The 20,548-nt window shown below is 45.6% G+C and overlaps 1 protein-coding gene across 4 annotated transcripts in view; it reads left to right on the forward strand.

The window, feature by feature from the left end:
* LOC106591937 (multidrug resistance-associated protein 1) overlaps positions 1 to 20,548 on the forward strand; it is a 90,996-nt gene that overhangs the window by 28,739 nt on the left and 41,709 nt on the right. For all 4 annotated transcript variants that reach the window (XM_045715878.1, XM_045715879.1, XM_045715877.1 and 1 more), the window contains 10 exons: positions 876 to 1,001; positions 3,494 to 3,555; positions 4,034 to 4,165; positions 4,371 to 4,598; positions 10,560 to 10,737; positions 11,169 to 11,330; positions 11,499 to 11,591; positions 12,427 to 12,492; positions 13,187 to 13,324; positions 13,654 to 13,800. In XM_045715878.1, the coding sequence (XP_045571834.1) occupies positions 876 to 1,001; positions 3,494 to 3,555; positions 4,034 to 4,165; positions 4,371 to 4,598; positions 10,560 to 10,737; positions 11,169 to 11,330; positions 11,499 to 11,591; positions 12,427 to 12,492; positions 13,187 to 13,324; positions 13,654 to 13,800 (1,332 nt within the window). The remainder of the gene's footprint in view (positions 1 to 875; positions 1,002 to 3,493; positions 3,556 to 4,033; positions 4,166 to 4,370; positions 4,599 to 10,559; positions 10,738 to 11,168; positions 11,331 to 11,498; positions 11,592 to 12,426; positions 12,493 to 13,186; positions 13,325 to 13,653; positions 13,801 to 20,548) is intronic.

Below are 20,548 nucleotides of genomic sequence, written 5' to 3' on the forward strand. Positions count from 1 at the left end.
AGCAACACTATCGTATTTACAGTTAGATTAGCCTACAAGGCTATCTAGCAACACTATCATATTGACAGTTAGATTAGCCTACATGGTTACCTAGCAACAATATCATATCTACAGTTCGTAGTCTAGTTTAGTGTTGTGAGGTCCCCCTTCCTCAGGTGGTGAATCATATAGCCTACATGGTCACCTAGCAACAATATCATATCTACAGTTCGTAGTCTAGTTTAGTGTTGTGAGGTCCCCCTTCCTCAGGTGGTGAATCATATAGCCTACATGGTCACCTAGCAACAATATCATATCTACAGTTCGTAGTCTAGCTCAGTGTTTTGAGGTCCTCAGGTGGTGAATCATATAGCCTAGAGGACAATATGCACAAAGATGTCAGCCAATTCTCTGAAGAGGCCAAAATAAATGTGATCATTGTGGATCCTATTGACAGGTTGCACATCAACCATACCTTCCCTGGATATGTTGGATGAAATATCTTACTTTTAGAATCGTAGGCTACCGTCTCAGTTGTCTTACCTGGCCCTGGAAACACGTCTAGAGCCCTGCTGCTGATGTGAAGTAACTGTCCATAAAAACCAAAATAAATGTTTCTGAGGACTTTGTTGTTATTGAGAAAAATAATTACATTTTTCGCAATATTTTGTACATATCGCCCAGCTCGAGCACCTCCCCCCCAAAAAAATTATTTTGTGATTTATCATTATTGCATTTTCTTTTTACATTTATCGCGATATGAATTTTTGTCCACATCACCCAGTTCTAGTTGTGTGTGTGTGTGTGTGTGTGTGTGTGTGTGTGTGTGTGTGGGAGGGGGGGAGGTCTATGAAAGAAAGGTCTTTTTAATAGTGTTTCCATATGTTTCCCCCCAGCCGTCGACGGTGTGTGTGTTCAGATACACAACGTTCTACATCTACTACACGCTACTGCTCATCTCTCTGCTCCTGTCAGCCCTCTCAGACCAGCCTCCTCTCTTCTCAGAGGCATCCAAAGACGCTGTGAGTACACACACACACACACACACACACACACACACACACTGTTTCTCTGTGCCCTCTGTCTCTCTGGGTGTTTTTGTTATGTCTCTGTGTGTCGGCACATTGTGTTTGTATAAATTGGTGCATGCTGTGTGTGTGTGTTTAGATGTGTGTGTGCTTGTATGAGTGCTTGCTGTGTCAAACAGTAAATGTTGTGTGACTGTGAGAAGTGTGTGTGGATCTTGCTGTGTGTGTTAAGTGAATGTCAGCTGTGTGTGTTATTGTTCTAGCGACAGGTTTACCAGTTCCCAGGATTGGTTCTGTTGTGTTATTGTTCTAGCAACAGGTTTACCAGTTCCCAGGATTGGTTCTGTTGTGTTATTGTTCTAGCAACAGGTTTACCAGTTCCCAGGATTGGTTCTGTTGTGTTATTGTTCTAGCGACAGGTTTACCAGTTCCCAGGATTGGTTCTGTTGTGTTATTGTTCTAGCAACAGGTTTACCAGTTCCCAGGATTGGTTCTGTTGTGTTATTGTTCCACTCCCACAATGGAACTAACAGAGCTAGTCCAGAGATCAATAACAACATGGATACAGGTTTCCCTGTTAACGGTCCCACAGTTGAACAGTCAGACAGTCCAGAGATCAATAACAACATGTGTGTGTGTGTGTGTGTGTGTGTGTGTGTGTGTGTGTGTGTGTGTGTGTGTGTGTGTGTGTGTGTGTGTGTGTGTGTCTCAGACAGTGTTGAGGGTAACGTGTTTCAGTCTTATATTACTTTTATGAGTAACTAAATAATATTACGAGTTACTGTATTCAAATATTGGAATATTGTTTGTTACTTTTTCTAGTAACACTCGCGGTTTCCTCAATGATTCTTGAGCGAGTGGAGAAAGGCTGTTTGGAGAAATGTCATGACAGCTGTCCATAAAAATGGATAGAGTGCTCACCTCTGATCTTTGCTATTGATCGCTTCTGTGATAGAACAGCCCATAGAGGACTTCAGCGTCTAGCTAGCCATCTCTATGCTGCGGTCCCACTGGCAGCTGTAGAGAAAGATTTTGAATGAACAGAAATCTGTACAGAGGTTTAGTTTATATTAAGCTGTGCAAGATAACATCCATTTGATAGGATGACACATCAGTATAGGCTAAAGGGATTTTTCTAACAGAAAACAATCTATTCCTACCTTTGTTTCTTTAGTGTATCTTTCTCAGCTGGAGAGAACTTCTGACAGCAGACCCTCTGAAATGACTTTTCCCCCATCCCTAATGAACCATGATCAACAAATGATTCATCAAATACCCTTGTCTTCTCTTTGTTGTATGCCTATTCATATAGATTGTACATTATCATTAAACATTATCGTAAGGCATTGTATAGAGACAGGCTTTCAATTTCATGATCAATGCACTGGCAAATGGCTGCAGTAATTGTGGATTATCAATTGGGACAATTTGTGTGCTATCAAGCCAAAGGAGGAGAATTTGAATTAGGCTTGGGCGCTATCCAAATTGTCTTTAATACCGACTTTGTGCCATCCCGGGATATTCGGTAATACCGGCACTGAACACGAGGCGCAAACCCCACTGAGCCTCTGTAATCCGAAAGGTTGGCAATGCTAACAAGTACATGTAAAATCCCCCCAGTGATCCAGGAGGGATTCTCTGCTGTAGCAAGCGAAGCTTGATTTAGAAATGATACAAACTACTTAGCTAGATCATTAGCTACTAAGCTAGCAAACCAAATGCAAAACTGCACAGCATTTAGCACATTTTAAACAGTTAAGATATCTAGCTGACAAACATTTATTTGTGAATTCCATACTGTAACTAGGTTACCTGGCACGTACTGCACAACAGTGAGTGACTCACATTGTAAACAAACACCATGTGACTGGGGACTACCTGTAAACTTCATCATGAAAAATAGATGTGACAGGTAAAATGAACGTAAACTTTCTTCTAATTTATTGAACAAGTTGACTATATAACTGGTTGGACTAGTAATCAATATGACATCAGTATAACTGGTTGGACTAGTAATCAATATGACATCAGTATAACTGGTTGGTCTACTAATCAATATGACATCAGTATAACTGGTTGGTCTAGTAATCAATATGACATCAGTATAACTGGTTGGACTAGTAATCAATATGACATCAGTATAACTGGTTGGACTAGTAATCAATATGACATCAGTATAACTGGTTGGACTAGTAATCAATATGACATCAGTATAACTGGTTGGTCTAGTAATCAATATGACATCAGTATAACTGGTTGGACTAGTAATCAATATCACATCAGTATAACTGGTTGGTCTAGTAATCAATATGACATCAGTATAACTGATTGGTCTAGTAATCAATATGACATCAGTATAACTGGTGGGTATGGGTATGGGTTTGTGTGTGTGTGTGTGTGTGTGTGTGTGTGTGTGTGTGTGTGTGTGTGTGTGTGTGTGTGTGTGTGTGTTTCTAACTGTGTGTTCCATCTCCTGCCGGTTGCAGAATCCCTGTCCTGAGATCGGAGCTTCCTTTCTGTCCAGAATCAGCTTCTGGTGGATCACTGGGTAAGCTGTTGGAAAATAAAATCTATTAAAACTTGCCTAAATATTTTAAAATCTCTTTTGTCTTGGTCTAATTGACTCAACAACCAAAAACACATATAAGTTTAGCTTTCTTAATGAACTTATTGATCCTGGGTTGTAGTATACCCCTCTGGGAACAGCAGGCATGAGTTTCTCTTTCTACAGGAAGTTTTAGTGCTGACTTTCCTTTTTTCCTTCCTTCCTTCCTTCCTTCCTTCCTTCCTTCCTTCCTTCCTTCCTTCCTTCCTTCCTTCCTTCCTTCCTTCCTTCCTTCCTTCCTTCCTTCCTTCCTTCCTTCCTTCTGTCTCTCTCTCTCTCTCTCTCTCTCTCTCTCTCTCTCTCTCTCTCTCTCTCTCTCTCTCTCTCTCTCTCTCTCTCTCTCTCTTTCTCTCTGTGTTTCTCTGTGTGTTTCTCTCTCTCTCTCGCTCATTTTTGTCTTTCTATCTCCCCTCTCCTCCAGTCTGATAGTAACAGGTTATAAGCGTCCGTTAGAACAGAAGGATCTGTGGTGTCTGAATTCAGAGGACCGCTCCCAGAGGGTTGTCCCTCAGCTCGTACGACGCTGGAACAACGAGTGCCTGAAGGTCAAAAGGTCAGGAGAACCCACCAGGAACCACACCACACACCTCCACACATGCGTGCAGGCATGCACACGCGTACTTGCACATCCTGGCACGTTTGCACTCAGGCAAGGTCAAAAGGTCATGTTCATTAGGGCACACCGTAGCAAAACGTTCAAAGAACAAAAACAAGCTAAATAACTCCTTCTCTTCCCCCCCCAACTCCCTTTCTCCCAGACCGGAGGAGAAGACTCTGTACTCCCCTAAGAAGGCTCCTCGGGGAGAGAGGAAGGAGGGTGTCCCCGTAGAGGAGTCAGAGATCCTGATTATGAAGACACCCCAGAAGACTAGAGAACCCTCTCTGTTCTGGGCCCTCTGTCTCACCTTCGGACCCTACTTCCTCATCTCTTCACTCTACAAGATCATCCAGGACGTTCTCATGTTCGTTGGGCCTGAGATACTCAGGTAGGTGAGATGCTCTTGTCTGGTCTTCTGTTCTAGTGGGGGGGGTAGTTGTAGGTGTTTCTAGTGGGGGGGGGGTAGTTGTAGGTGTTTCTAGTGGGGGGGTAGTTGTAGGTGTTTCTAGTGGGGGGGGGTAGTTGTAGGTGTCTGTTCTAGGGGGGGGTAGTTGTAGGTGTTTCTAGTGGGGGGGTAGTTGTAGGTGTTTCTAGTGGGGGGGGTAGTTGTAGGTGTTTCTAGTGGGGGGGGTAGTTGTAGGTGTTTCTAGTGGGGGGGGTAGTTGTAGGTGTTTCTAGTGGGGGGGTAGTTGTAGGTGTTTCTAGTGGGGGGGTAGTTGTAGGTGTTTCTGTTCTAGTGGGGGGGTAGTTGTAGGTGTTTCTGTTCTAGTGGGGGGGTAGTTGTAGGTGTTTCTAGTGGGGGGGTAGTTGTAGGTGTTTCTAGTGGGGGGGTAGTTGTAGGTGTTTCTAGTGGGGGGGGTAGTTGTAGGTGTTTCTAGTGGGGGGGGTAGTTGTAGGTGTTTCTAGTGGGGGGTAGTTGTAGGTGTTTCTAGGGGGGGTAGTTGTAGGTGTTTCTAGTGGGGGGGTAGTTGTAGGTGTTTCTAGTGGGGGGGTAGTTGTAGGTGTTTCTGTTCTAGTGGGGGGGGGTAGTTGTAGGTGTTTCTAGTGGGGGGGTAGTTGTAGGTGTTTCTAGTGGGGGGGTAGTTGTAGGTGTTTCTAGGGGGGGGTAGTTGTAGGTGTTTCTAGTGGGGGGGTAGTTGTAGGTGTTTCTAGTGGGGGGGGTAGTTGTAGGTGTTTCTAGTGGGGGTAGTTGTAGGTGTTTCTGTTCTAGTGGGGGGGGTAGTTGTAGGTGTTTCTGTTCTAGTGGGGGGGGTAGTTGTAGGTGTTTCTGTTCTAGTGGGGGGGTAGTTGTAGGTGTTTCTAGTGGGGGGGTAGTTGTAGGTGTTTCTAGTGGGGGGGGTAGTTGTAGGTGTTTCTAGTGGGGGGGTAGTTGTAGGTGTTTCTAGTGGGGGGGGGTAGTTGTAGGTGTTTCTAGTGGGGGGTAGTTGTAGGTGTTTCTAGTGGGGGGGTAGTTGTAGGTGTTTCTAGTGGGGGGGGTAGTTGTAGGTGTTTCTAGTGGGGGGGGTAGTTGTAGGTGTTTCTAGTGGGGGGGTAGTTGTAGGTGTTTCTAGTGGGGGGGGTAGTTGTAGGTGTTTCTAGTGGGGGGGGTAGTTGTAGGTGTTTCTAGTGGGGGGGTAGTTGTAGGTGTTTCTAGTGGGGGGGGTAGTTGTAGGTGTTTCTAGTGGGGGGGGTAGTTGTAGGTGTTTCTAGTGGGGGGGGTAGTTGTAGGTGTTTCTGTTCTAGTGGGGGGGTAGTTGTAGGTGTTTCTGTTCTAGTGGGGGGGGTAGTTGTAGGTGTTTCTAGTGGGGGGGGTAGTTGTAGGTGTTTCTAGGGGGGGGGTAGTTGTAGGTGTTTCTAGTGGGGGGGGTAGTTGTAGGTGTTTCTAGTGGGGGGGTAGTTGTAGGTGTTTCTAGTGGGGGGGTAGTTGTAGGTGTTTCTGTTCTAGTGGTGGGGGGTAGTTGTAGGTGTTTCTAGTGGGGGGGGTAGTTGTAGGTGTTTCTAGTGGGGGGGGTAGTTGTAGGTGTTTCTAGTGGGGGGGGGTAGTTGTAGGTGTTTCTGTTCTAGTGGGGGGGGTAGTTGTAGGTGTTTCTAGTGGGGGGGGGTAGTTGTAGGTGTTTCTAGTGGGGGGGGTAGTTGTAGGTGTTTCTGTTCTAGTGGGGGGGGTAGTTGTAGGTGTTTCTAGTGGGGGGGTAGTTGTAGGTGTTTCTAGTGGGGGGGGTAGTTGTAGGTGTTTCTAGTGGGGGGGGTAGTTGTAGGTGTTTCTAGTGGGGGGGGTAGTTGTAGGTGTTTCTAGTGGGGGGGGTAGTTGTAGGTGTTTCTAGTGGGGGGGGTAGTTGTAGGTGTTTCTAGTGGGGGGGGTAGTTGTAGGTGTTTCTGTTCTAGTGGGGGGGGGTAGTTGTAGGTGTTTCTAGTGGGGGGGTAGTTGTAGGTGTTTCTAGTGGGGGGGTAGTTGTAGGTGTTTCTAGTGGGGGGGTAGTTGTAGGTGTTTCTGTTCAGTGGGGGGGGTAGTTGTAGGTGTTTCTAGTGGGGGGGGTAGTTGTAGGTGTTTCTAGTGGGGGGGGTAGTTGTAGGTGTTTCTGTTCTAGTGGGGGGGGTAGTTGTAGGTGTTTCTAGTGGGGGGGGGTAGTTGTAGGTGTTTCTAGTGGGGGGGTAGTTGTAGGTGTTTCTAGTGGGGGGGTAGTTGTAGGTGTTTCTAGTGGGGGGGTAGTTGTAGGTGTTTCTGTTCTAGTGGGGGGGGTAGTTGTAGGTGTTTCTAGTGGGGGGGTAGTTGTAGGTGTTTCTAGTGGGGGGGGTAGTTGTAGGTGTTTCTAGTGGGGGGGGTAGTTGTAGGTGTTTCTAGTGGGGGGGTAGTTGTAGGTGTTTCTAGTGGGGGGGGGTAGTTGTAGGTGTTTCTAGTGGGGGGGGTAGTTGTAGGTGTTTCTGTTCTAGTGGGGGGGTAGTTGTAGGTGTTTCTAGTGGGGGGGGGTAGTTGTAGGTGTTTCTAGTGGGGGGGGTAGTTGTAGGTGTTTCTAGTGGGGGGGGTAGTTGTAGGTGTTTCTGTTCTAGTGGGGGGGTAGTTGTAGGTGTTTCTAGTGGGGGGGGTAGTTGTAGGTGTTTCTAGTGGGGGGGGTAGTTGTAGGTGTTTCTAGTGGGGGGGGTAGTTGTAGGTGTTTCTAGTGGGGGGGGTAGTTGTAGGTGTTTCTAGTGGGGGGGTAGTTGTAGGTGTTTCTAGTGGGGGGGGTAGTTGTAGGTGTTTCTAGTGGGGGGGGTAGTTGTAGGTGTTTCTAGTGGGGGGGGTAGTTGTAGGTGTTTCTAGTGGGGGGGGGTAGTTGTAGGTGTTTCTGTTCTAGTGGGGGGGGTAGTTGTAGGTGTTTCTAGTGGGGGGGTAGTTGTAGGTGTTTCTAGTGGGGGGTAGTTGTAGGTGTTTCTAGTGGGGGGGGTAGTTGTAGGTGTTTTTCTAGTGGGGGGGGTAGTTGTAGGTGTTTCTAGTGGGGGGGGTAGTTGTAGGTGTTTCTAGTGGGGGGGTAGTTGTAGGTGTTTCTAGTGGGGGGGTAGTTGTAGGTGTTTCTAGTGTGGGGGGGTAGTTGTAGGTGTTTCTGTTCTAGTGGGGGGGGTAGTTGTAGGTGTTTCTGTTCTAGTGGGGGGGGTAGTTGTAGGTGTTTCTAGTGGGGGGGGTAGTTGTAGGTGTTTCTAGTGGGGGGGGTAGTTGTAGGTGTTTCTGTTCTAGTGGGGGGGTAGTTGTAGGTGTTTCTAGTGGGGGGGGTAGTTGTAGGTGTTTCTAGTGGGGGGGGTAGTTGTAGGTGTTTCTAGTGGGGGGGGGTAGTTGTAGGTGTTTCTAGTGGGGGGGTAGTTGTAGGTGTTTCTAGTGGGGGGGGTAGTTGTAGGTGTTTCTAGTGGGGGGGTAGTTGTAGGTGTTTCTAGTGGGGGGGGTAGTTGTAGGTGTTTCTGTTCTAGTGGGGGGGGTAGTTGTAGGTGTTTCTAGTGGGGGGGGTAGTTGTAGGTGTTTCTAGTGGGGGGGGTAGTTGTAGGTGTTTCTGTTCTAGTGGGGGGGGTAGTTGTAGGTGTTTCTAGTGGGGGGGGTAGTTGTAGGTGTTTCTAGTGGGGGGGGTAGTTGTAGGTGTTTCTGTTCTAGTGGGGGGGGGTAGTTGTAGGTGTTTCTAGTGGGGGGGGGTAGTTGTAGGTGTTTCTAGTGGGGGGGGTAGTTGTAGGTGTTTCTAGTGGGGGGGGTAGTTGTAGGTGTTTCTGTTCTAGTGGGGGGGGTAGTTGTAGGTGTTTCTAGTGGGGGGGTAGTTGTAGGTGTTTCTAGTGGGGGGGGTAGTTGTAGGTGTTTCTGTTCTAGTGGGGGGTAGTTGTAGGTGTTTCTAGTGGGGGGGGTAGTTGTAGGTGTTTCTAGTGGGGGGGGTAGTTGTAGGTGTTTCTAGTGGGGGGGGGTAGTTGTAGGTGTTTCTAGTGGGGGGGGTAGTTGTAGGTGTTTCTAGTGGGGGGGGTAGTTGTAGGTGTTTCTAGTGGGGGGGGGTAGTTGTAGGTGTTTCTGTTCTAGTGGGGGGTAGTTGTAGGTGTTTCTAGTGGGGGGGGTAGTTGTAGGTGTTTCTGTTCTAGTGGGGGGGTAGTTGTAGGTGTTTCTAGTGGGGGGTAGTTGTAGGTGTTTCTAGTGGGGGGGGTAGTTGTAGGTGTTTCTAGTGGGGGGGTAGTTGTAGGTGTTTCTAGTGGGGGGGGGTAGTTGTAGGTGTTTCTAGTGGGGGGGGTAGTTGTAGGTGTTTCTGTTCTAGTGGGGGGGGTAGTTGTAGGTGTTTCTAGTGGGGGGGGTAGTTGTAGGTGTTTCTGTTCTAGTGGGGGGGGTAGTTGTAGGTGTTTCTAGTGGGGGGGGTAGTTGTAGGTGTTTCTGTTCTAGTGGGGGGGGTAGTTGTAGGTGTTTCTAGTGGGGGGGGTAGTTGTAGGTGTTTCTAGGGGGGGGGTAGTTGTAGGTGTTTCTAGTGGGGGGGGGTAGTTGTAGGTGTTTCTAGTGGGGGGGGTAGTTGTAGGTGTTTCTAGTGGGGGGGGGTAGTTGTAGGTGTTTCTAGTGGGGGGGGTAGTTGTAGGTGTTTCTAGTGTGGGGGGGTAGTTGTAGGTGTTTCTGTTCTAGTGGGGGGGTAGTTGTAGGTGTTTCTAGTGGGGGGGGTAGTTGTAGGTGTTTCTGTTCTAGTGGGGGGGGTAGTTGTAGGTGTTTCTGTTCTAGTGGGGGGGGTAGTTGTAGGTGTTTCTAGGGGGGGGTAGTTGTAGGTGTTTCTAGTGGGGGGGGTAGTTGTAGGTGTTTCTAGTGGGGGGGTAGTTGTAGGTGTTTCTGTTCTAGTGGGGGGGGTAGTTGTAGGTGTTTCTGTTCTAGTGGGGGGGGTAGTTGTAGGTGTTTCTGTTCTAGTGGGGGGGGTAGTTGTAGGTGTTTCTGTTCTAGTGGGGGGGGTAGTTGTAGGTGTTTCTGTTCTAGTGGGGGGGGTAGTTGTAGGTGTTTCTAGGGGGGGGGTAGTTGTAGGTGTTTCTAGTGGGGGGGGGTAGTTGTAGGTGTTTCTAGTGGGGGGGGTAGTTGTAGGTGTTTCTAGTGGGGGCGTAGTTGTAGGTGTTTCTGTTCTAGTGGGGGGGTAGTTGTAGGTGTTTCTAGTGGGGGGGGTAGTTGTAGGTGTTTCTAGTGGGGGGGGGTAGTTGTAGGTGTTTCTAGTGGGGGGTAGTTGTAGGTGTTTCTAGTGGGGGGGTAGTTGTAGGTGTTTCTAGTGGGGGGGGTAGTTGTAGGTGTTTCTGTTCTAGTGGGGGGGTAGTTGTAGGTGTTTCTAGTGGGGGGGGGTAGTTGTAGGTGTTTCTGTTCTAGTGGGGGGGGTAGTTGTAGGTGTTTCTAGTGGGGGGGTAGTTGTAGGTGTTTCTAGTGGGGGGGTAGTTGTAGGTGTTTCTAGGGGGGGGTAGTTGTAGGTGTTTCTAGTGGGGGGGGTAGTTGTAGGTGTTTCTAGTGGGGGGGGTAGTTGTAGGTGTTTCTAGTGGGGGGGTAGTTGTAGGTGTTTCTAGTGGGGGGGGTAGTTGTAGGTGTTTCTAGGGGGGGGTAGTTGTAGGTGTTTCTAGTGGGGGGGGGTAGTTGTAGGTGTTTCTGTTCTAGTGGGGGGGGGGGTAGTTGTAGGTGTTTCTAGGGGGGGGTAGTTGTAGGTGTTTCTAGTGGGGGGGGTAGTTGTAGGTGTTTCTGTTCTAGTGGGGGGGGGGGTAGTTGTAGGTGTGTCTCTTCTCTTGTTTCAGACTATGTCAGAAGAACCCTTGAATGGGGCCATTTTTGTGTCCATCTCTCTTGCCGTCCCTACCCACTGACATTTGACCTCTTTTATCATCGTCTCTCAGGCTGTGTCATTGACCTGCTAACCCCTGACCTCCAACCCCTCAGGTTGCTGATCCAGTTTGTGAATGACTCTAGCGCCCCCTCGTGGCAGGGCTACTTCTACACCGCGCTGCTGTTCGTTTGTACCTGTTTCCAGACCCTCATCCTGCAGAAGTACTTCCATGTGTGCTTCGTCACGGGAATGAGGCTACGCACTGCTATAGTAGGAGCTGTCTACAGGAAGGTAATCACTATTGACTTGACTTGCCTAGTTAAATAAAGGTACAATTTAAATAAAGGTTTCATTTAAAAAATGTAAATAAAAAAAATATTCTGCTGATCAATTGATTGATTTGATCAGTGATTGATTGATTGGTTTGATTAGTGATTGATTTGATCAGTGATTGTTTGATTGATTTGATCAGTAATTGATTGATTTGATCAGTGATTGATTGATTGATTTGATCAGTAATTGATTGATTTGATCAGTGATTGATTGAGAGTTAATTTGGCATGATGCTCCACATCGCTATAGTAGGGGCTGTCTACTGATCGTAGGTGTACTAATCAATCAATCAATATTCTGCCGATGATTGATTGATCTGACTTTTGGTGACCCCTCATTGACCCTTAACCCCGTCTGACCTTTAACCTTTAACCTCTAACCTCTCCCAGGCTCTGGTGATCAGTAACGCGGCGCGGCGTACGTCTACAGTGGGAGAGATCGTCAACCTGATGTCGGTTGATGCCCAGCGCTTCATGGACCTCATCACCTACATCAACATGATCTGGTCTGCTCCTCTACAGGTCATACTGGCCCTGTACTTCCTGTGGCAGGTACTTGTAACTGACTGGGAGGGATCTAGATAGCATTTTGATGGCGCAAGTAGACACATTTCAAGCTAAGGAGTGAGGTTCTGAATCCAACTCTCTGTTACATACGCAGCAGAGACTGTTGTTATCTTCACAAGTTCTCAATGGTTTGTGATGTCATGTCCTGTGTAGAACTTGGGTCCGTCGGTGCTGGCTGGCGTGGCTGTAATGGTTCTGATGGTGCCAATCAACGGTGTGATCGCCATGAAGACCAAAACATACCAGGTAACACTCTGATACCAGGTATCACTAGAGATGTAGCAGCGATGTAGCAGACATGTAATAGACATGTAGTAGAGATGTAGCAGACATGTAATAGACATGTAATAGACATGTAATAGACATGTAGCAGACATGTAGCAGACATGTAGCAGACATGTAATAGAGATGTAGCAGACATGTAATAGACACGTAGCAGACATGTAATAGACACGTAGCAGACATGTAATAGACACGTAGCAGACATGTAATAGACACGTAGCAGACATGTAATAGACACGTAGCAGACATGTAATAGACACGTAGCAGACATGTAATAGACACGTAGCAGACATGTAATAGACACGTAGCAGACATGTAATAGACACGTAGCAGACATGTAATAGACACGTAGCAGACATGTAATAGACACGTAGCAGACATGTAATAGACACGTAGCAGACATGTAATAGACATGTAGCAGAGATGTAGCAGACATGTAATAGACATGTAGCAGACATGTAATAGACATGTAGCAGAGATGTAGCAGACATGTAATAGAGATGTAGCAGACATGTAATAGAGATGCAGCAGACATGTAATAGAGATGCAGCAGACATGTAATAGAGATGCAGCAGACATGTAATAGAGATGTAATATAGATGCAGCAGACATGTAATAGAGATGTAGCAGACATGTAATAGAGATGTAATAGATATGTAGCAGACATGTAATATAGATGCAGCAGACATGTAATAGAGGTGTAATAGAGGTGTAATAGAGGTGTAGCAGAGGTGTAGCAGAGGTGTAGCAGAGGTGTAATAGAGGTGTAATAGCCAGCGTTGTGTGTTGTGATCACCAGGTAGCTCAGATGAAGAGTAAAGACAACCGCATCAAGCTGATGAACGAAGTTCTCAACGGCATCAAGGTATCTTATCACATCACATATCTTTTGACATGAGGTTTATATACTGTTTGAATTTGTATCACATTTTATGTATGTTTCTGCATGTCAGGGTTGGGGTCAAATACTTCAGATTCCAGTTCTTTCAGCATTTCCTCTAGCCTGGCTGGAGTGCCAGATGGGCTGGGTTTGCAGTTTGGGGTTTATTAAGCCAGACAGACACAGTCGGACGGGCTGAGACAGACGCAGCCGGACGGGCTGAGACAGACGCAGCCGGACGGGCTGAGACAGACGCAGCCGGACGGGCTGAGACAGACGCAGCCGGACGGGCTGAGACAGACGCAGCCGGAGGGGCTGAGACAGACGCAGCCGGAGGGGCTGAGACAGACGCAGCCGGAGGGGCTGAGACAGACGCAGCCGGAGGGGCTGAGACAGACGCAGCCGGAGGGGCTGAGACAGACGCAGCCGGACGGGCTGAGACAGACGCAGCCGGACGGGCTGAGACAGACGCAGCCGGACGGGCTGAGACAGACGCAGCCGGACGGGCTGAGACAGACGCAGCCGGAGGGGCTGAGACAGACGCAGCCGGAGGGGCTGAGACAGACGCAGCCGGACGGGCTGAGACAGACACAATGACTTTTCAAGTATTGATCACATTTGATCAATGTTTCTGAATATGTACCGAGATGTTGAAATGAACCTGATCCTGATCCTAAAGGTGTTGAAGCTGTATGCGTGGGAGCTGGCCTTCAAAGACAAGGTGTCAGCCATCAGAGAGAGTGAGCTCCGTGTCCTCAAGAAGGCTGCTTACCTGGGAGCAATATCCACCTTCACCTGGGTCTGTGCTCCTTTTCTGGTGCGTTACAGAGACGTGTAGACACACACGCACACGCACACACACACACACACACACACACACACACACACACACACACACACACACACACACACACACACACACATGCTCACACTCACTCTTACATGGGCACTTGGTCCACCTATGTCCCATCTTACTGACATAAATATTTAACATTGTCTCTACCCCCCCTCAGTGTATGTGATGACATTTAACATGTATTTCCCCTCCCATCCCCCAGGTGGCGCTGTCTACGTTCAGTGTATGTTATGATGTTAATATATATTGTTATATGATATATAACATGTATTTCCCCTCCCATCCCCCAGGTGGCGCTGTCTACTTTCACAGTGTATGTGATGATAGATGAGAGGAACGTGCTGGATGCTCAGAAGGCGTTTGTGTCTCTGGCTCTGTTCAACATCCTGCGTTTCCCCCTCAACATGCTGCCCATGGTCATCAGCAGCATGGTCCAGGTAGGTGTGCTGATCAGGTCTGGACAGTAATCTATCTACAAATCAATCAATATGCAATTCAATCAAATCAGTCACTGTATTCATCTATAAATCAATCAATCAATGTATCAATTAAGTAAACAGTATACTAACCAATTAACTTCAACCAATCAGATTCCATCTAGTTGATTCATTCATTAACATGTAGCAGCATATGGTCATCATCAGTGTGGACTAGAGGTCGACCGATTATGATTTTTCAGCGCCGATACCAATACCGATTATTGGGGGACCAAAAAAGCCGTTGCCGATTAATCGGTGGATTATTATTTTTTTGTAATAATGACAATTACAACAATACTGAATGAACACTTATTTTAACTGAATATAATACATCAATAAAATCAATTTAGCCTCAAATAAATAATGAAACATGTTCAATTTGGTTTAAATAATGCAAAACAAAGTGTTGGAGAAGAAAGTAAAATTGCAATATGTGCCATGTCAGAAAGCTAACGTTTTAGTTCCTTGCTCAGAACATGGGAACATATGAAAGCTAGTGGTTCCTTTTAACATGAGTCTTCAATAATCCCAGGTAAGAAGTTTTAGGTTGAAGTTATTATAGGAATTATAGGACTACTTCTCTCTATACGATTTGTATTTAATGTACCTTTGACTATTGGATGTTCTTATAGGCACTTTAGTATTGCCAGTGTAACAGTATAGCTTCTGTCCCTCTCCTCGCTCCTACCTGGGCTCGAACCAGGAACACATCGACAACAGCCACCCTCGAAGCAGCGTTACCCATGCAGAGCAAGGGAAACAACTACTCCAAGTCTCAGAGCGAGTGACGTTTGAAACCCTATTAGCGTGCACCCGGCTAACTAGCTAGCCATTTCACATCGGTTACACCAGCCTAATCTTGGGAGTTGATAGGCTTGAAGTGGTGGGTATAATTTCTGGAACGTTCCAACAGGAATCTGTTCCAAAAAACGTAAAGTAAATGGTTGCCAACCAACAACGCATACAAAGTAGCAACGCATACAAACCTAGCTAACTAGCTGCCGAATAGGCATCAACTCACCATGTAGCTTATTCTTAATGTTTGTCCATAGGCAAACAGACATGTGAGGACAGACATTTTTCGGAATAAAAGTGATGAGTGAAAAACTCAATGAAATAGACCACTTCCTACCCGGTATCTTATTCTGCCGCTATACAACTTTGTATGCGTTGTTTTTTGGAAACCTTGTTATTTACGAAGTTTTTGGAATAGATTCCTGTTGGAACGTTCCACAAATTATACCCACCCAGGTTGAAGTTATAAACAGCGCAATGCTTGAAGCACAGCGAAGGGCTGTTTGAATGAATGCTTACGAGCCTGCTGCTGCCTACCACCGCTCAGTCAGTCTGCTCTATCAAATCATAGACTTAATTATAATATAATAAACACACAGAAATACGAGCCTTAGGTCATTAATATGGTGGAATCCGGAAACTATCATCTCGAAAACAAAAGTTTTTTTCTTTCAGTGACATACGGAACCGTTCCGTATTTTATCTAACGGGTGACTAAGTCTAAATATTCCTGTTAGGCATTGATGTTTATGGTTAGGTACATTGGTGCAATGACTACTTTTTTCACAAATGCGCTTGTTAAATCAACACCCGTTTGTCGAAGTAGGCTGTGATTCGATGAGAAATGAACAGGCACCGCATCGATTATATGCAACGCAGGACACGTTAGATAAACTAGTAATATCATCAACCATGTGTAGTTAACTAGTGATTATGTGAAGATTGATAGTTTTTTATAAGTCTAATGCTAGCTAGCAACTTACCTTTGCTTCTTGCTGCCCTCGCGTAACAGGTAGTCAGCCTGTTAATCCTTATGGAGTGCAATGTAAGGCAGGTGGTTAGAGCGTTGGACTGGTAACCGAAGGTTGCAAAAATGAATCCCCCCCTGAACAAGGCAGTTAACCCCCGTTTCTAGGCCGTCATTGTAAATAAGAATGTGTTCTTAATCTGACTTGTTAAATAAAGGTATAAATAAAAAAATAACAAAAAAATCGGCAAATCGGTGGCCAAAAATACCGATTGCTATGAAAACTTGAAATCGTCCCTAATTAATCGGCCATTCCGATTAATCGGTCGACCTCTAGTGTGGACCAGATACGTGCTGAGGGCTGTACTGCAGATCACTCTGTGGCTGCGTTTACACGCTGCCCAATTCTGATATATATTTTTTCCCTAATACTTTGTTTGACCAATCAGATCAGCTCTTGTCAATAATTGGGCAAAATATCAGAATTTTCCAGCCTCACACACACACACACACACACACACACACACACACATATATTCATATGCTGTACAGACTGGTGAGCTGTAACATGCTGCTGATGACCAAGGGCAACATATTGATCAATAAATCAATAATTCAGCCTCGTGGCGCAGGTCAGTATGGTATATCAATTAGTCAATCGGTCAATCAATTGGCCAATGAATTAATCAGTCAATCAATCAGTTGGTTACTAATGAATGAATCCATCAACCGAAGTTGATCACTGTCATCATAGGATCATTACAAATCATGTCCAATATAGTATTGATAGTAATGGAATGATATATAGTCATGTCCAATATAGTATTGATAGTAATGGAAGGATATATACACTGCTCAAAAAAATAAAGGGAACACTTAAACAACACAATGTAACTCCAAGTCAATCACACTTCTGTGAAATCAAACTGTCCACTTAGGAAGCAACACTGATTGACAATACATTTCACATGCTGTTGTGCAAATGGAATAGACAACAGGTGGAAATTATAGGCAATTAGCAAGACACCCCCAATAAAGTAGTGGTTCTGCAGGTGGGGACCACAGACCACTTCTCAGTTCCTATGCTTCCTGGCTGATGTTTTGGTCACTTTTGAATGCTGGCGGTGCTTTCACTCTAGTGGTAGCATGAGACGGAGTCTACAACCCACACAAGTGGCTCAGATAGTGCAGCTCATCCAGGATGGCACATCAATGCGAGCTGTGGCAAGAAGGTTTGCTGTGTCTGTCAGCGTAGTGTCCAGAGCATGGAGGCGCTACCAGGAGACAGGCCAGCACATCAGGAGACGTGGAGGAAGCCGTAGGAGGGCAACAACCCAGCAGCAGGACCGCTACCTCCGCCTTTGTGCAAGGAGGAGCAGGAGAAGCACTGCCAGAGCCCTGCAAAATGACCTCCAGCAGGCCACAAATGTGCATGTGCCTGCTCAAACGGTCAGAAACAGACTCCATGAGGGTGGTATGAGGGCCCGACGTCCACAGGTGGGGGTTGTGCTTACAGCCCAACACCGTGCAGGACGTTTGGCATTTGCCAGAGAACACCAAGATTGGCAAATTTGCCACTGGCACCCTGTGCTCTTCACAGATGAAAGCAGGTTCACACTGAGCACGTGACAGACGTGACAGAGTCTGGAGATGCTGTGGAGAACGTTCTGCTGCCTGCAACATCCTCCAGCATGACCGGTTTGGCGGTGGGTCAGTCATGGTGTGGGGTGGCATTTCTTTGGGGGGCCGCACAGCCCTCCATGTGCTCGCCAGAGGTAGCCTGACTGCCATTAGGTACCGAGATGAGATCCTCAGACCCCTTGTGAGACCATATGCTGGTGTGGTTGGCCCTGGGTTCCTCCTAATGCAAGACAATGCTAGACCTCATGTGGCTGGAGTGTGTCAGCAGTTCCTGCAAGAGGAAGGCATTGATGCTATGGACTGGCCCGCCCGTTCCCCAGACCTGAATCCAATTGAGCACATCTGGAACATCATGTCTCGCTCCATCCACCAACGCCACGTTGCACCACAGACTGTCCAGGAGTTGGCGGATGCTTTAGTCCAGGTCTGGGAGGAGATCCCTCAGGAGACCATCCGCCACCTCATCAGGAGCATGCCCAGGCGTTGTAGGGAGGTCATACAGGCACGTGGATGCCACACACACTACTGAGCCTCATTTTGACTTGTTTTAAGGACATTACATCAAAGTTGGATCAGCCTGTAGTGTGGTTTTCCACTTTAATTTTGAGTGTGACTCCAAATCCAGACCTCCATGGGTTGATAAATTGGATTTCCATTGATTATTTTTGTGTGATTTTGTTGTCAGCACATTCAACTATGTAAAGAAAAAAGTATTTAATAAGATTATTTATTTCATTCAGATCTAGGATGTGTTGTATAAGTGTTCCCTTTATTTTTTTGAGCAGTATATATAGTCATGTCCAATATAGTAATGGATGATATATAGCCATGTCCAATATAGTATTGATAGTAATGGAATGATATATAGTCATGTCCAATATAGTATTGATAGTAATGGAATGATATATAGCCATGTCCAATATAGTATTGATAGTAATGGAATGATATATAGCCATGTCCAATATAGTATTGATAGTAATGGAATGATATATAGCCATGTCCAATATAGTATTGATAGTAATGGAATGATATATAGCCATGTCCAATATAGTATTGATAGTAATGGATGAGCCACAGGGAAGACAGCATGCCTTCCCTGTGGCTCAGTTGGTAGAGCATGGTGTGTGCAACGCCAGGGCTGTGGGTTCGATTCCCACGGGGGGCCAGTACCAACAACAAAAAAATGCATGAAATGAAATGTATGAACTGTATTCACTACTGTAAGTCGCTCTGGATAAGAGCGTCTGCTAAATGACTAAAATGTAAATGTAAAAATATAGTAATGTCCAATATAGTATTGATAGTAATGGAAGGATATATATATATATATAGTCATGTCCAATATAGTATTGATAGTAATGGAAGGATATATATATATATATATATAGTCATGTCCAATATAGTATTGATAGTAATGGAATGATATTTTTGACAGGGGGTGCAGGATTTCTTTTGATGCTTGATTTAGAAATGTTTCTGCTTATGATTTCCTACATTTTTGATAGTCTATTTGTTAGTCAACTTGTCTATAATTAGATACATGCAGCTTCTCTTCAGTCATTATATGTTTCCCTAGAGGACTAAATAAACCCTTACTCACCAGAATAATGTCATAGATAGATAGAATGAATGCTTCAATATAGTTGACATCGGTAAAGTTTTCTCTGTCATCCTTCGCGGAACGAAGACGTTTAGGGACCGGGGAGAAAATACAATAAAGACGTTTTGGGACCGGGGAGAAAATACAATAAAGACGTTTTGGGACCGGGGAGAAAATACAATAAAGACGTTTAGGTACCGGGGAGAAAATACAATAAAGACGTTTTGGGACCGGAGAGAAAATACAATAAAGACGTTTTGGGACCGGGGAGAAAATACAATAAAGACGTTTAGGGACCGGAGAGAAAATACAATAAAGACGTTTAGGGACCGGGGAGAAAATACAATAAAGACGTTTAGGGACCGGGGAGAAAATACAATAAAGACGTTTTGGGACCGGGGAGAAAATACAATAAAGACGTTTTGGGACCGGGGAGAAAATACAATAAAGACGTTTTGGGACCGGGGAGAAAATACAATAAAGACGTTTTGGGACCGGAGAGAAAATACAATAAAGACGTTTTGGGACCGGGGAGAAAATACAATAAAGACGTTTTGGGACCGGGGAGAAAATACAATAAAGACATTTAGGGACCGGAGAGAAAATACAATAAAGACGTTTAGGGACCGGAGAGAAAATACAATAAAGACGTTTAGGGACCGGAGAGAAAATACAATAAAGACGTTTTGGGACCGGGGAGAAAATACAATAAAGACGTTTTGGGACCGGGGAGAAAATACAATAAAGACGTTTTGGGACCGGGGAGAAAATGAAATAAAGCAACAACAAAAAAATGGGGAAAGATGTTCTGTTTAAAAGTCCAAATGACATCAGTTTGACTGGTTGTAAGGAAAAAATAAGCTGTGAAAACGACCCAACGTGTTTCTGATAAGATTTCAGTTGGGCTTCGAGATATAGTTTATGTGGTTGATATACTATCAGCTTTTATGACGCTTTCATTATGAAGACAGCACCTCTACAGATGGTAACTAGCTGAGCATTGCATTCTCTCCTGATGAAGACAGCACCTCTACAGATGGTATCTAACTGAGCATTGCATTCTCTCATGATGATGAAGACAGCACCTCTACAGATGGTATCTAACTGAGCATTGCATTCTCTCATGATGATGAAGACAGCACCTCTACAGATGGTAACTAACTGAGCATTGCATTCTCTCCTGATGAAGACAGCACCTCTACAGATGGTAACTAACTGAGCATTGCATTCTCTCCTGATGAAGACAGCACCTCTACAGATGGTATCTAACTGAGCATTGCATTCTCTCATGATGATGAAGACAGCACCTCTACAGATGGTAACTAACTGAGCATTGCATTCTCACCTGATGAAGACAGCACCTCTACAGATGGTAACTAACTGAGCATTGCATTCTCTCCTGATGAAGACAGCACCTCTACAGATGGTAACAAACTGAGCATTGCATTCTCTCATGATGATGAAGACAGCACCTATACAGATGGTAACTAACTGAGCATTGCATTCTCTCATGATGAAGACAGCACCTCTACAGATGGTAACTAACTGAGCATTGCATTCTCTCATGATGAAGACAGCACCTCTACAGATGGTAACTAACTGAGAATTGCATTCTCTCATGATGATGAAGACAGCACCTCTACAGATGGTAACTAACTGAGCATTGCATTCTCTCAAGATGCAGAAAGAATAAATCATATTTC

Source organism: Salmo salar, chromosome ssa03, assembly GCF_905237065.1.
Source record: "Salmo salar chromosome ssa03, Ssal_v3.1, whole genome shotgun sequence".
Classification (NCBI taxonomy): Eukaryota; Metazoa; Chordata; class Actinopteri; order Salmoniformes; family Salmonidae; genus Salmo; species Salmo salar.